This window comes from Vipera berus (genome assembly GCF_964194415.1).
Source record: "Vipera berus genome assembly, chromosome: 1".
NCBI lineage: Eukaryota > Metazoa > Chordata > Lepidosauria > Squamata > Viperidae > Vipera > Vipera berus.
The window spans coordinates 184,304,721-184,321,654 of record NC_138202.1 but is presented as its reverse complement, the minus strand read 5'-3'; the positions used below and the strand labels follow the sequence as shown (position 1 = coordinate 184,321,654).

The window sequence follows — 16,934 nt, the reverse complement described above, 5'->3', positions numbered from 1 at the left end:
TGACCACGGAGACGTCCTCAGACAAGCGCTGGCTCTTCGGCTTTGAAACGGAGATGAGCACTGGCCCCTAGAGTTGGAAATGACTAGCACGCATGTGCAGGGGAACCTTTACCTTTTTAACCACCCTTTTTACCTTACAAGGCTGAAATCCAGTTTCTCCATGTCAGCTTTATCTTGTGGAATGTCACGAGCCAGGATGCCTAGTTTTTGTGTGAGGAAAAGGAGAGGCTGAGAAAATGTAAAAGACAGTCCAGTCCCTTCAAGCCCTTGCTAAAGATTGCCAATGGCAAATAGCAGTGGGACCTATACTAAGAAAATCATATGAAAACCATTCTCTTGTAATGGTTTTACTCTTGAAAGTAAGCTGGCTTTTCTTTTAACCCTAATCATCCCAATATTGCTTTGAAACAAGCCAAGAAGTTGTAAATATATTAAAAATGTTACCTGAGAAACAGTATCTGCAACGCACACTATTTTAAATTATTCTATAGATTTATTTTCAGCCTTTGATGTGTGAAACAAGGTATCAGAGATAAAATGCCTTCTCCTGTCTCGCATATCTACCATGCTGAAAAATGCATTCATATGGAAGAATCCTTTATGACAAGTTCCCAGCTTGCAGTCTGGATGCAACTGGGACACGAGTTAGCTGTCTGAATAACAGCAGTTTTAGATGGCTATTTTTGAAATGCCCTGGACTTCAATCCTGAATCCCTTCATCATTCCTTTTTTTATTTAAATGATGACATGCTAAAGGCAACAGGCTGAGGAAGGCTGCTATAGATTAACTGAAACTCCAATCAATCCATCTTTTTTGCAGCTCCATGCAAATTACAGTATCAATTTTATGTAAGAGAATCTGTTTTTTGTTATTAGCTGTTCTAGGACCCTAATAAAGTACTAATTCACTCATAACAGAGTAACATACCTGCATGCACTGCAGGATGAAGAGTTTTCACACGTCCTCCAAGCATTTCTGGAAAGCCAGTAAGATCGGAAACATCTCTGTTCCAAAAACAAATGAGGAATCAGAAACTTTATGTAGCACCTACATCATTCATATAACAAAAGGGTTAGCATCTAAGCTTCAGTTTTGCTGCCTTTTTAGACTGCTGTTTTATTATTTACAAGAATACATTAAGTCGTGCATCAAAAGCAAAATGTCTGCTCTATGAAATAAAGAATGGTGGATACCATTTACTTGTGTCAACTTATTTCATGTCAAATTGGGATTCTTGGGGAAAAATGGAGGGGTTAATACTTTTGGTCACGTTGGAACCACCTCGGAACATTTTGTACTATGTTCTATGTTTTGCTTCAGATTGTAGCTTGGTATAAATTTTATTGATTTGCTCCACAGGTTGTTCCACTGGTGTCAGGACCCACCCCAATCCACGTCTTAGGAAAACAAAAACTCTTGGGAGTCAGTTCTAGTACAAAAGGAACTTTTACTAGGACATGCTTGGTTGTGGAAATACAAGACAGGACATAGTATTGTTTTACAAATTGAAACTTTAATAAAGGGTTCCCGGTTCAACCCCCCTTCCCTCAACCCCATTTGGTCAGCCCCCATCATTTTACTTCGTGTCATCCCTTTCATGGGAAAAAATGAACTTCGAATCTTTATGGTTATTGCCTTCTTCCTCTACAGATTTAAATGAAGACACAGGCCAGATGCCTTCTTCTCTAACCCTCACTTTTGTTCCCCCAGTTCAAAAGGTTTCCCTTGGTCTTTGAAATAACCTAAGGCAGGCTGAATCCACATGCGCTCCTCCTTCCTCGGGAGATGGCAGAATCCATGGGGGGGATAATGTTTTAAACATACATTTATGAATGTGATATAAATGGATTCTGACAACTGGGTTTTTTTCTTTGAAATTTTGCATCTATTTTATCAATTTTTATTGTTTGTAAATGCAGCCTAATAAATTATTTTGGTTCTGTATAAATATTTCAAATTCTGCCATTTTTCTTAGGGTCTCTCCTCCTCCAGCAAGATTGCCTAATATTTTTTTAGCTATTTGGAAATACATTAACCATGATAGATTCCTTCCTTTACTAAGCAATTATTGCTGTGTCTTTAGTCTATTACATGGGTCTATATAGCATATTAGCATATGTAATCAGATTTTTTAAATAATTTATAATTTTCTTAACTAACAATTAACAATTAATGAAATATTCATATTTATATCCTCCCCCAGGAAGGATATAAGCTACTTTACTTCTTGTCACTGGTACATTTGGCAAAGTCAGGTACCTGCCTGTTTCCTAACAGGCAGGCACCTGACTTTACCAAATGTACCAGTGACAGAAGTAAAGTAGCTCAGACTTTCCCAAAGAAAAAAAGGCATGTGTTGGTGATTGGAGATTCACTATTTAAAGGAACAGAGACAACAATCTGTAGACTAGACAAATTCTTAAGGGAAATGTGTTGTCTTCCTTTTTTTTTAATTGAAAAGTTTCACAATACATTTTTGAATACAAAAAACCCCCCTCCTCCCCTCTCCCCAACCCCTCCCTCCCCTCCCCACTCTCCGACTTCCCAGAGCTGAATACAGGGTATAAAAATACAAACAAACATAATCTAAAATATGCTAACAACAATAAAACATTAAATTCTATCGCACTTTAACTCGCCATCGTCAAAATATTAATAAAACCTACTAACTAGTTATACATCATATAGATCCACTACTTATTCAAATGCTAAATGAAACTTTTTAGTCCCATATTTATTCTGAATATAATCAATCCATCTCCTCCATTCCACAATGTATCTCTGTTGCGATTGGTCTTTCAAATACGCTGAAATTTTTGCCATCTCCGCCAAGTTAGAAACTTTTAAAGTCCACTCTTCTATAGTCGGCAGTTCTTCCTTCTTCCAATATTGCGCTACTAAAAGTCTCGTTGCCGTAATTAAATTCAACATCAACTTAATATCTATAACAGTAGTTTCTGTAATAATACCCAATAAAAACAATTGTGGAGAAAACTTTATCCTTTTCTTAAATATCTTTTGCATATTCCACCAAATTTTAATCCAAAAAGCTTTAACCTTTTTACAAGTCCACCATATATGAAAATACGTTGCATCCTCACAACCACACCTCCAACATTTGGGCTGGCAATTCGGATACATACTTGCTAATTTTTTAGGATCTAAATGCCATCATCTATAAAACATTTTATAAAAATTCTCTCTTAAATTTTGGGCCTGTGTGAATTTCACATTTCTAACCCAGATCTTTTCCCAAGTATCCATTGTTATAACTTCTTGAAAATTTTGAGCCCACTTTATTATGCAGTCTTTAACGAGTTCCGTTTCTGAATCAATTTCTATCAATGCACTATATATCCTCTTTATATGTGCTTGTCCTTGATCTCTAATTTGCTTTACCAAGTTTTCATCAGTCATCGAAAAACCAGTTTTCTGGTCCTCTTTCCATGTAGCTTGTAATTGCCCATACTGAAACCAAGTTTGTACAATCTTTTCTTCTTTTAAAATATTATATGGCTTTAATTGCCATACATTCCTTTCTAAACTTAAAATTTCCTTATATGTAGTCTCATCATGTTTAAATCCCACATTTATATTTTCTATTGCGTGTTTAGGTATTGCCCAGATGGGTATCTTGTAGCTTAACTTATGTCTATACTTTTTCCAAACTCACAACAGAGCACACCTTAAAATATGTCTTAAACACACTATCCACCTTCTTATCATACAATAAATATGCATGCCACCCGAATAACAAATCATGACCCTCAAGATTTAATAATCTCCCTTGTGTTAAATTAAACCAGTCACTTATCGCTGACAAAGCAGCAGCCTCATGATATAATTTGAAATTCGGCATTTTAAGACCACCTCTTTCACGCGTATCTTGCATTATCTTAAATTTAACTCGTGTTTTTTTCCCTGCCCAAACAAATTTATTAATTCCTTTTTGCCATTCCTCCAAATTTAAATCCTTTTTAAGTATAGGTATCATTTGAAATAAAAAAAAAGTTTGGCAAAACATTCATTTTCACAGCCGCAATTCTTCCCAATAGAGATAGTTGTAATTTTTTCCAACTATCTAATTCTTTTTGTATTTTTCCCCATAACATTTCATAATTATTTTTATAAAACTTCACATTTGAGGCTGACAGATATATCCCCAAATATTTAATCCTTTTAACTATTTCAAATCCCATTAGTTCTTCTAAAACAGCCTTTTGTGATACTGTCATATTTTTAGACAATATTTTAGTTTTTTGTACATTGATCTTAAATCCAGAAACTTTCCCATATTGCATTATTATCTCCATCAATTCTACAACTGAATAATCCGGCTGGGTTACTGTAACAACCAGATCATCTGCAAACGCCCTCAATCTATAGTCCTGGTCTCTTATTTGAACTCCCTTAATTTTTTCCGAATCACGTATTTTAATCAGTAATATTTCCAATGTTAGAACAAATAATAGAGGTGACAACGGGCACCCCTGCCTTGTGCCCTTTTCAATATTACATGGTTCAGTCAAGCTATTGTTAACTATTATACGGGCTGTTTGCTTTTGATATATTGCCCTAATTGGTTGTAAAAATTTATCCCCAAATTCCATTTTCTCTAATACCTTCATCAAAAATTGCCAATCCAATTGATCAAAGGCTTTTTCAGCATCCAAAAAGATCAACGCTGCAGGGATCTGGTTGTTTCTTTCCAAAAATTCCAATAAATCTACAATATGTCTCACGTTATTCTTCATTTGTCTACCATTATAAATCCAGTTTGGTCACCATGAATTACTTGTTGTATTACCCTCATTAATCTGTTAGCTAAAATTTTTGCAAATATCTTATAGTCAGTATTCAAAAGTGATATTGGCCTATAATTTTTAGCTTGGGTGACATCCTGGTCTTCCTTCAGAATCAAAGAAATAAAAGCAGTCTTCCAAGATGGAGCTACCCCTCCTCCCATTTGAATTGTCTTAAACAATTCCCTTAAAGGCTTCACCATTTCTAACTGCAAATTTTTATAGTACACAGCAGTCAATCCGTCAGTACCCGGCGCTTTACCCACTTTCAATTGTTTGATTGCTAAAAGAATTTCTTCATCAGTTATCAATTGATTCATCCCTTCCTTTTGTTCTTGCGTAAGAACAGGAATATTAGCTCTTGTCAAATAATCATCTATATCTACATCTCTAATCTTATCTCTAAAAGGGACGCGGTGGCTTAGTGGGTTAGGATGCTGAGCTTGTCGATCAGAAGGTCGGCAGTTTGGCGGGTCGAATCCCGAGTGCCACGTGACAGAGTGAGCGCCTGTTAACTCGTCCCAGCTTCTGCCAACCTAGCAGTTCGAAAGCACGTAAAAATGCAAGTAGAAAAATAGGGACCACTACGGTGGGAAGGTAACAGCCTTCCGTGCGCCTTTGGCGTCTAGTCATGCCGGCCACATGACCACGGAGATGTCCTCAGACAAGCGCTGGCTCTTCGGCTTTGAAACGGAGATGAGCACCGGCCCCTAGAGTCGGAAACGACTAGCACGCATGTGCGGGGGAACCTTTACCTTTTACCTAATCTTATCTCTAGCATACAACTTAGAATAAAAATCAACAACAGTCTTTTTAATAAGACTCTGCTGATACACTATTTTACCCTTATGTTCTATCTATATTAGCAGCCCTTTGCTTCTTCCTTAACAAATAAGCTAACCATCTACCTGGTTTATTAGCATTACAAAAAGTATTATGTCTAGCATACCGCAAATTAGTTGCCACTTGATCTGCCATTAACTTGTCAAACTGACCCCTAAGTAAAGTAATTACCTCTTTGATCTTCCCATCAGATGGATTCAAAATTAAAGCCTTTTCTTTTTCCTTAATTTCATCCTCTAATTCTTTCCTCCTGAATTCCAATTTACGTCTATGTTTATTATTCAAATATATTAATACACCTCTCATATAAGCTTTACTTGCATCCCAAACCATCTCAATAGAAGTACCTTTATGCATATTAATTTTAAAAAATTCCTTCCTTCATCTGTTTTTTACACTCTTCCACATTTTCCTGGTATCTAAACAAATTTTCATTTAAGTGCGAAAACCGTCTATCCCTATTATCTTTTTCTATCTCTAACCACACTGGACTATGATCAGATATAGTTCTTGGACAAATCTTGATCTTCTTAATCCTAGAAAAGAAATCATTGGTAATTAATACAAAATCAATCCTAGAAAAAGATTGATGCCTGTCAGAGAAAAAAGTAAAGTCTTTTTCTTGCAAATTCCTTTCTCTCCAAACATCTCTCAGTTCCAGGTCATCCTTCATCTCAAAAAAAGATTTAGGCAGTTTAGCATGACTTGGGATGCTTTTAAAAAGACCTCCCTTGTCCATTTGTACATTCAAAACGCCATTCCAGTCTCCCATAAAGATACAAGATTTATAATCCCACTGAATAATCTTGCTGTGTAATAAACTATAAAAATCTCCTTGTTGTTGATTAGGAGCACATAATCCAACCAAAAGCATTTTCTTGCCTTCTATTAACAGTTCAATCATAACATATCTTCCTTGTTTATCTGTTTCAATTAAAGTCGCTGTCAAAGTGTTCTTAACATAAATGACCACTCCATTCTTCTTATCAGTCGCAGAAGCAATAAACTGTGTACCCAACCTCGAGTTTAACAAATACTTTTGATCCGTGGCTCTAATATGTGTTTCTTGTAGACAAATAACATTGTTCTTAAATTGCTTTAAATATTGAAATTCTTTCTCTTATGTGGTGAGTTTAGACCATTAACATTCCAGGTTAGAAGCTTTGTCGCCATCTTTCACGACTTGAAGCTTTTGGAGTGCTTCTTCCAAAATCACCTGCACTCTCTTTGGTCGCGCTCCTCCCACTGCTTCACTATAAGTAAGTTTTTGAGGTGCCGTCATGACTCTCTGCTGCTCTTGCTCTTGCCTCATTTGTCTAGCAGCAGCACGTGTCATTCTTTGGTCTCTAACCTCTTCCGATGATACTGAAATTTGATCCACTCCTGTAACTTTCTGGAATTCTCCATCTTTCAGCTGCGTAACTCCTTCAGCACCTTGTGCATTCTTACTTTGTGATTGCCGCTCTCCCTCACCATTCTTCTTTTTAGATTCCAAAAGTAGTATAGGGACTGCCTTTAAAACATTGGCATAGAAATCACGTGCCTGTAACACTGTAAGAAGACGATGTCTCGTGCCTGCATACATCACCACCATACCCACTGGAATCTCCCATCTGAACTGTATATCCCGTCTTCTTAATTCTTCTGCCAAAAAAGCAAACTCCTTTCTTCTTCTTAAAATTTTTGGAGGGATCTCTTTTAAAATCAAAACTTCTTGCTCTGCAATTGCAAATTTATTATAAAAAGCTTGAATGACCTCATTTCTAATTGCTCTCTTTGTAAAATAAACCACCACATCTCTAGGTAATTTCCTTTGTCTTGCAATCCATGAATTAACAAGAAATATTTTGTCTATATCCACCATAATATCTTCTGCTGAACGCCCCAAAACGCCTTCCAGGGCTTCTGAAACTACTTTTTTCAAATTTTCCTTAGAATCCTCTTTTAAGCCCCTAATTCTCACAGCAAACTCCATCTCATGGTACTGCACCATGGTTAAATCGTCGTCAATCTTATCCATCAGTTTCAGCATCCATCATTTTAGCATCTAATCTGATATTATTTTGACTAAGTTCTTCCACTCTCTCGTCCAAACGCTCAATGCAAACAGCCATGCCTTGAAATGCAAGTAAGATGTCTGCCTTCATTTCTGTTAGCTTCTCATCCATAAGATCTGTAAGCTTCTCATCCATAAGTTCAACTAATTGTTGGGATTGCTTTTTCATAGCCTCTTGCAAAACATCCTGCAAATCTTTTACTGTCAAAGCTGGTGCAGGTGCAGGTGCAGGGGCATTAAAGCCTGTAACGAAGATTGCTGCACCGAGGAAGCCCCCGCGCTTCTAGGAACTTTAGATGATTTGGCAGCCATTTTCACCCACTTAAATCTGTTGTGCACTTTCACTTTTAGAAATCTCCACAAAGTCCACTGAGTTAAAGATCATATACTTGCTTTAACATGGTTCTCCTGTACAGCTCTGCCTGCATCCAAGTAATCCAAAGTTCACTCTCGCTGGCAGGGATGGTTGCTGCATCCTGCTCTGCTCCAAAGCCCTGGAGCAGAGGCGTCCCGAGGTCCAGAGCAAACTGGTCCAAGTGCAAAGATTAAAGATATGATGGAGAGGCTCACCAAAATAATCCAGCCTGTCAATAATTATTGCTTTCTCTTCTTTCATATTGGGACAAATAATACTTCTAAGACTCTGAAAGCAATTTCAATGGACTATGCAGGATAGCCAAAGAATTAGGAGCACAGGTGGTCATCTCATTTATACTGTACTTCCAATTGAAGGTCAATATCCAATGAGGGCACAGAGGATTTTAGAAGTAAATTGCTGGTTCAAAGGATGGTGCCACCATGGGAACTTTGGCTTTCTTGACCATGGATCCTGTCACTGCGTTTTTCTGTTTTCTCAGTAAAGCAAGTTATGGTTTTGTACTTTGCAAGCAGTCTTGTTATCTTATCATTGTAACCATGGTGAGTGTCTCATGTTCAGCCAGTTTACTACTGTGTGCGCATGTCCAAAGCAAAACTTACTTTCTCTTTTCTCTTCTTTGTGTTCTCTGGTGAGATAAACATGTAGCCGTGAGCCTTTCTGTGTTTTTATAAGTTTCTTTGTAATTAAAAAGGTTAATAGTAGAAGATATGCTTCGGGTTTTCTTTGTTTATCATGCATCAAAAATGAACCACAATCCATCCCCTCTGATAAGAGTTTTTTACTCTTCTGACAGATCCATTACCTACAGCAGACATGTCAAACTCGTGACGTAACATGATGTCATGCAACGTATCAGAGCTTTTTCCCCATTGCCTGCAATGGGGTGGGCACGGTTTTCTTACGACGCATCCGGCCTGTGGGCCCACAGTTTGACACCCCTAACCTACAGGAAGGGCTTCTAGTGAGATAGACTGCACCTGACAAGGACAAGAAAGCATATGTTTGGAAACAACTTGGTCAGCTCATTTGAAGGATTTGAACTAAAACTGGTGGGGAGGGTGACAAACGTATAGGACTAAATCACTTATCAGATAGCATCATACAAATGGATAGCATCAAGTAGTACCACTTTACACTATGCTGGTGAGACCACACTTGAAATACTGTGTCCTGTTCTGGTTATCAGGATACAAAAAAATGTTGAGACCCTAGAAAGTGTCCAGAAAAGAGCAACAAAGATGATAAAGGGCCCGGAGGCTAAACTGCATGATGAACAACTGAGAGAGCTAGATATGTCTAGCTTACTGAAGAGAAGGATTGTGGGGACATGATAGTTGACACAAAGGATTGACTTATTCTCTAGGGCAGGGGTCCCCAACCCCCAGTCCGTGGACCGGTACTGGGCCATGGCATGTCAGAAACCAGTCCGGGCAAACAAGCAAAGCCCCATCTGCAGGAGGCAGGCTTTGGTCCACAGAAAAACCTCTCTCCATGGAAATGGTCCTTGGTGCTGAAAAGGTTGGGGACCTCTGCTCTAGGGCATCAGAGGGCAGAACAAGAAATAATGAGTGGAAGCTTGTTAAAGAAAGATCCAACTGAGAAATAAGGAGAAATTTTCTGACTGTGAGAGCAATTAATCAATGGAACAGGTTGCCTCCTTAGGTTGTAGATGCTCCATCACAGGAGGTTTTCAAAAATGGCCTGGACAACTATTTCCCTGGAATGTTATTAAGACTCCTGCTGTCATATTCCGGCTGAAAAGCCCAACCAAGCAAAACACTAGAGGCATAGTGAACTCCAATGTTAACTTTATTAGGCATAAAACAAGCCGGCAAGTTTGAAGAAAAGCTAACTTGGAAACTACGGTGGGAAACAGATAATTAAAAGAGTAAAACTCCCTCCCCTCTCTGACAGTTCAGGTCACATTGTCTAATATATCTTCCATTAATTGTTATGAGAATAAACTTTAGTCAGCCAAAACAACTCTTCAGCTCTCACCTTGATAAAGAGCACCTGTGGATTCAAAAATTTCCTCTCTTCCTCTTTCACACTGTTGGCAAGCTAGAAGCATGCAGCAGTCCTAAAGACAGTAGGCTTCACAGCTTGACACCTGCCTTGAGCATAAAGTTGGACTAGAAGACCTCTGAGTCTCTTCCAGCACTATGATTCTATTTATTTATTATTTAGTGCATGGCATTTACATGGCATTATACATACACATACACACACACACACACACACACACACACACACATATATATATATATAAAATCAATGGAACAGGGTGCTGTTGTAGACACACACACACGTATGTACATATGTATAAATCATATACTATGATTCTATGAAATCACTGGACATCATTGTTTTGAGGAATTACAATTTTTTCACAGAGTGATTGTGATTGTCAGTTTTTGTTACTATCATATACATTGAGAGCCAGTTTGGATAAGGTGATGGGCTAGATAAGGTGGAAAAGGTGCTGAGCTAGAAACCAGGAGAGTGTGGGTTCTAGTCCTGTCCGAGTTATGGAAGCTGGCTAGGTGACCTAGGGCCAGTCACTCACTCTCAGCCCAACCCACCTCACAAGGTTGTTGTTGTGGGAAAATAGGAGGGACAAGTATTATTGCTCATCTTGAGTTAAAGGCAGGATACGAATCTAGTAAATAAATAAATATTTCTGTTGCTAAATGAGACATTTGTTAAGTAATTTTGCTCCATTTTATGACCTTTCTTGCCCCAGTTGTTAACTGTAGTGGTTAACTTAGTAACAAGGCTATTAAGTGAATCTGGCTTCCCCGTTGACTTTGCTTGTCAGACGGTCACAAAAGGTGATCACATGACCCCAGGACATTGCAACCGTCATAAATATGAATCAGTTGCCAAACATCTGAATTTTGATGACATGACCATGGAGAGGCTGCAATGGTCATGTGAAAAATGGTCACTTTTTTCAGTGATGTTGTAACTTTGAATGGCCACCAAGTGTGTTATAAGTCAAGGGACTACCTGTACACAAAAGTGATTTTTTCCAAGATGCAGTGAGGAATTCCTATTTTCTTTTTCAGATGAAAGACAAAAGTTAAAAGAAAATTATTTATTCCAAGCTAGCCTTATAATTCAATATGCGAGAAACTGAATGCAAGTAGTGAAGTCATCTTATAGAAACTGGCTTGGATACAGAAATACATACCTTTTAAGGAATAATTAATGGTACAATGTCTGATTTTGAAAAACTAAAGTTGCTCCTAACATATATCTCAAAGTGGATGCCATTATTGATAATTACACTTCTTTTGCACTTTCCACAACATTGTAACTTTTGTTTGGGGTATTTAACTTCCAATCACGTTTTTCATCTTCAAAACCCCTCAAGTTTCAATTTTAATCTTTTAAGCAAACCTATATTTCAGTTACACATATTTTTGTAGTCCCTGTAAGGTTCAACCCATCTCATGCCAGCAGTCTATCATCATCCAGACTTTTGACACAGAAACCTGCAACCCCATTTGTATAACCAGTAATTTCCAGAATTCTTATATTCCTTTCCCATCCTCTTCAAGATTGGGAAAAAGGATTGAAGTAGACTTTGTGAGCTCCAAATATCTTGGACTTCCTTTATCTTCAAAATCCAAGATGACTGGGTTGTAGTTGCTCACACAAGTATATACTGTGGGCACAATTATTAGGCAACTTGCATTTTGGAGGATAATTTTTCTTATTGAATAACTGCAGTACTCTTGGTCAATCCAAAATGTTAATAAACCTCAAACCTGAATATTTAAGGAAGTAAAAGTGAGATTTTGGCTGTCTTAGGAGAATATCTATGCATGCACAATTATTGGGCAATTATTAGTGTGCAGAATTATCATGCAACTGAATGAAAAATGAAATTTGCCCCATGTCACTCATTTAGTTGCATCTGTTAAAGTGAGAATAATAAACAAACTCAAAATGTACAAATAAATATTTCTGACATTAAAAAAAAATCAGTGACCAATATAGCCACCCTTCTTGTCAATAAAAGTCATAAGCCTTTCATTCATGGAGTCTGTCAGTTTCTTGATCTGTTGACATCAATGTTTTGTGCAGCAGCAATCACAGCTTCCCAGGCACTGCTCAGAGAGGTTTGCTTCCCAGGCACTGCTCAGAGAGGTTTAGTGTTTTCCTTCACCATAAATCTCTCATTTAAGAAGGGCCCACAAGTTTTCAATAGGGTTTAGGTCAGATGTCATTATTCTTTCATTTTTAAGGCCTTTACTAGCTAACCACCCAGTGGAGTACTTTGATGCATGCAATGAAACATTGCCCTGCATTAAAATCATGATCTTCTTGAAAGATGCAGTCTTTTTCCTGTATCACTGCTTGAAGAAAGTGTCTTCTAAAAGCTGGCAGTAGGTTTGGAAGTTGATTTTAAGTCCATCTTCAACCCCAAAAGGTCCACCCAACTCATCTTTAATAATGCCAGCGCATACTAGTACTCCACCTCCACCTTGCTGGCATTTGAATAGAAGAGAAGCTTTGTGCCCATTAGTGATCTAGCCCATCCCTCTACTCCGTCAAGAGTCAGTCTCATCTTATCAGCCCATAAAACTTTTGAAAAATCTGTTTTCAGATATTTCTTGGCCCAGTTTTGCAGTTTCAATTTATGTGTCTTATTCAGTGGTCTGGTTGCAGCCTTCCTTACAATAGCCATTTCTCTGAGCACTGTACAACCTGTACTTCTGGGCCCTCCAGGTAAGTTGCATTTCTGGAATATAACAGCACTGGAGGAAAATGGATCCCTGGTAGCTTCACATTTGAGTCTTCTCAAATCTTTGGCAGTAAATATGCATCTTTTTGTCTCAATACATTTCTTGTGATCCTGTTGACTATTTCCAACAAAACATTTGATGGTTCTGTGATCATGCCCCAGTATCTTAGCAATTTCAAGTGAGGCATTCCTCTGAAAGACTTTTTATAATTTTTGATTTTTCAGAAAGAGTTAAATCTCTTTTTTGGTCCATTATGCCTGAGGAAAAGAAGTTAACTAATAATTATGCACATCTTGATATAGGGTGTTGATCTCCTTAGGCCAGGCGTTCCCAACCTGTGGGCCGTGGCCCACTACAGGTCTGTGGCCTATTTGCAACCGGGCCATATAAGTGGCTGTCTGGGGTGCACAGGTGAGCCCCTAAACACAAGAATGTTACGAGCACTTAGGGTCCCACTTGCATAAGCGTCAAAGGGACTCATGGCCCCACTCACACAAGTGTCGCAGGCGCTTGTAGCCACACTCGCACAAGTGCGCAGAGCCTCACTTGCTAGTCACAGGTTCTCTGTCTCAATCACTCAAGCAATGGGTGCTCGTACACACCCATGCATATGCCCCTCACACAAAACAACCCCCTCTTTTCCCCCTCCCTCCCCTCCAGGCTACTAACCCAGAAAGGTTGGGGAACTCTGCCTTAGGCCATGTTCTCCCTCATTACACAAATACACATCACCTGATATGCTTTCTCTCTCTCCAGGCAATGAGCTAGTACCTAAATAGCATAATTTGTCCAACATGGGTAGAGATCGTGGATGTCAAACTCGCTGCGTCATGTAACACCTCTTGATGTATCACAACTTTTTTCGCATTGCCGGAGCTGGGGTGGGTACAGCCTCCGCATGATGCAACCAGCCCATGGGCAGGCAGTTAGACACCCCTGGTCTAGATCAGAGGCCCCCAACCTTTTGGGCACCAGGGACCGATTCTGTGGAGAAAGATTTTTCTGCAGACCAGAGAAGGCATGGTTTTGTGTGTTGCCTGCATACAGAGGATGGGGCTTCACTTGTTTGCATGGCCCAGTTGCTGGTATGCCGCAGCCTGGTGCTGATCTAAGGACCAGGGGTTGGGGACCCCTGGTCTAATCTGCTTCATCCAAGCCTTGCACAGCTGGGAATCTACCACTATTAGAACCTCATTATCCTTCAAAGTAAGTATTTGTGACGTAATAGAAGAAGCAAAGTGAGACTTTGTCACCCCAGTTGTCAGCCCAAGCCCAGAGACAACACAGCAAGATCCAATCAAGTCCAATCTTTTATTTTACCTGACATTCAAACCTGCATCCCGAAGAACTTTTGCTGTTCCTCCTGAGGCAACCAAAGTCAAACCCAAGGAAGTCAGACATTTTGCAAATTCCACCAGGCCAGTTTTATCTGAGACACTAAATAAAGCTGAAACAAAAGAAATTTTTGAATGAGAATATTGATATACAGGAAAACCCCACATTCATACAGGACCAGTTATATAGCTAAACTCACTATAGTTCTATTATAAGAACTGGTAATCACCAATGAAAAAAGATTGTTTTTAAAAACTGATGTACCAAGTAGGTTGCAGTTATGCATTGCCTTTCCTGCTATCATTAAATGGAAACATTGCCACTTCTCACCATAACTTAACAATAATCTTCTATAATTCAGCATTTCCAGTAGGTGTTGAATTACAGTATCAATCACTTTCAGTGTTGCTGGAGTTGTAATTCACATGAGGAAGGCATCACTGGTGGAGGGAGCTAGCCCAGAATAATTTTTGTTTACTATCAGAATAAAGAGCGTTGTATAACAATCTTGGAGCTTTTACAAAATGTATTTTACAGAACATTTTCAATTTTCCTTCTGCCTCCCAACTGATGTAATGCTTGGAATAACAGAATAATGGCGCAGCTGCTATAGCTCTTCCTTTTGTTAATTTATTCCTACCCATATTATTTCATATACATTTCCCAGGAATTCCACAAGAGAAAATGTATTGGCCATAAATAAGAGGGCAAAGTGCACTGTGAATGTGATGTAACATGTTGGTTTTGTACTCTGTTCTTCAATAGGATTCGAAGGTTTCTATTTAATTCGAAGTTTGCAAATCTGCACCGCAGTCATAAGAATCAAATGGCGAAGATCGCGTTGCACTTTACGTTTTAGACTGCAAATTGTCCCTGCGTATTTGCAAGCTCCTCTTGAAAAAATATGCAAAAAAGAAACCACCAAACCAGGGAGAAAAATTGCGGATTACATTCATCAGGAGCCAAAGAAGGTATATTGAAAAAGGCAACCTTCCAACAATAGTTGAAAGGGATTCAATCCAAGAAACTCCACTCGCTTCTGATCTTCGTGGGCCTTAACTTGCAATTTGGATAGGTCGGGGTTAAAACTTTTAACCTATCAGGACACTGATTAACTATGCACGTTGATTTTTAACACTCTATCACCTAGTAGTTCATGCAGATACTGTTTGCTAGCCTTTTGTAGCTTTTGTGTAAGTTTCCCTTCAATTTAAGCCATATGGTGAAAAGCGTCAATACAGGTCACGAGGCTTGCTTCTGAATAACATTGAACAGATCAGATAGAACTTCAGCACACAGAGAACACCAGGCCGAAGAGGAGCCCTCCCGTGAGCTAATCACCAAACCAGGCAGAGCCCTCCAACGGGCGGTGCTCCCTTCTTTCAGAGTGGGGCGTTTTCTGCTGCTGAGAAAGTAAACGAGCAAAATTTTTGCAGTGCAGCAAACTCGCAGCAACTGAAACTCACCCAGCTGTTGCCTCAAAGCCATGTCTGTAGACCCTCTGCAAGAAAACAGTCCCGGAGAAGAAAAAGCGATGAGAAAGAAAGCCTGCCCTTCGCGGGGGAAATAAATGAGGCCGTAGTTGAAGGAAGGGGGTGGAGTTAGTATCGAATGCTGGGAAGGCGGGGAGAGAACTGAATCACTGAGGCTTTGAGGCAGAAGTGGAAAGAAATGCAAGGGAGCTTGGGTGCTGAAGGAAAAGGGGAGTGATCCCTGAATTAGACTTTCTAGTCAAGGAACAGTGTTAAAGCTGAAACCACCTTCACTGGTCACCTGGACTAAATGGCTTTGGTGCTGTAACAGTATCTTCTACCTCATTTGTACCATGTAAAACTCGGAAGTTCCACCATTGAGATGCAATGTTGGTATATGATTGTTCCCAGTATTAAGGTTTTCTCTATGAAAAGTTAGTCACGTAGCTAGATTCGCATGTTTCAGCAATATGTAAGTTCCGTGTATATCAGGATCACAAATAAATACAAAAGTGTGGAAAATAACGAAGTAGCGAGGAAATTTAAAAATAAATATATATATGCTTTTAGTATTATCATGTAATCATATTTTATATTTTATAATTATCATTTTATAATCAATTGGCTGAGTAGATGCTTTGAGTGTATGGGGAAAAATACAAGCCTCAAGTGGAGGGAGGGGAAAAACAGGAGTTACAATAGGGGCCAAGTGTGAGTCACCATCTAGGAATTGTTTTTAAGTACCTTCTGGTGCCTGGTACCCCTGGCAGGTGTAGAAGATGGGAGACATCTCTCCTTTAGAATTGATAAGCATCTACATATATGGTCTGAGTAAACAGGATAGTAGGGGAGGGATCTTATTAGTATAATGTAAGCAAACAGGGGCAGAGATAATGTATTCTGTTTAGGTGCTTCTGATAGATTGTAACCTCCAAAGCCTAAGCCAATGGGGCCATGGAGGAGGGAATGGGGCATTGCGATAGGATGTATAATATGTGATTTTGGAATTTGGGGTGTGGTTCAGTGCTGGGCTACAATGCATTGTTTGCCTTCCTGAAATCACCATGCTTTGCAAACCATTACTTTTTAGACTTTGTTGTGAAGTCTAATAAACTTCTTTTCTATTTGTAACTCAAACAGAATGAATTTCAATTTGTGTCCATTTTTGTGTCTAATAAAAGGAACTGCTGTATTATAAATAACTATTGAACATAATTGAATAAAGGAATAAAATATAAATGCACATAAATATGTGCGTTTATATACATAAATACAAATGTTGTTGTTAGCTG

The 16,934-nt window shown here is 38.8% G+C and overlaps 1 protein-coding gene across 1 annotated transcript in view; it reads right to left on the bottom strand.

Moving 5' to 3' along the window:
* The window catches only part of ATIC (5-aminoimidazole-4-carboxamide ribonucleotide formyltransferase/IMP cyclohydrolase), a 67,948-nt gene extending 52,139 nt beyond the window's left edge, over positions 1-15,809 (bottom strand). The window contains exons 1-4 of the mRNA XM_081332996.1: positions 15,637-15,809; positions 14,156-14,282; positions 929-1,005; positions 134-200 (exon numbers count right to left, since the gene is read on the bottom strand). Coding sequence (XP_081189122.1) covers positions 134-200; positions 929-1,005; positions 14,156-14,282; positions 15,637-15,658 — 293 coding nt within the window. The 5' untranslated portion in view covers positions 15,659-15,809. The remainder of the gene's footprint in view (positions 1-133; positions 201-928; positions 1,006-14,155; positions 14,283-15,636) is intronic.
* Positions 15,810-16,934: the final 1,125 nt, after the last annotated feature.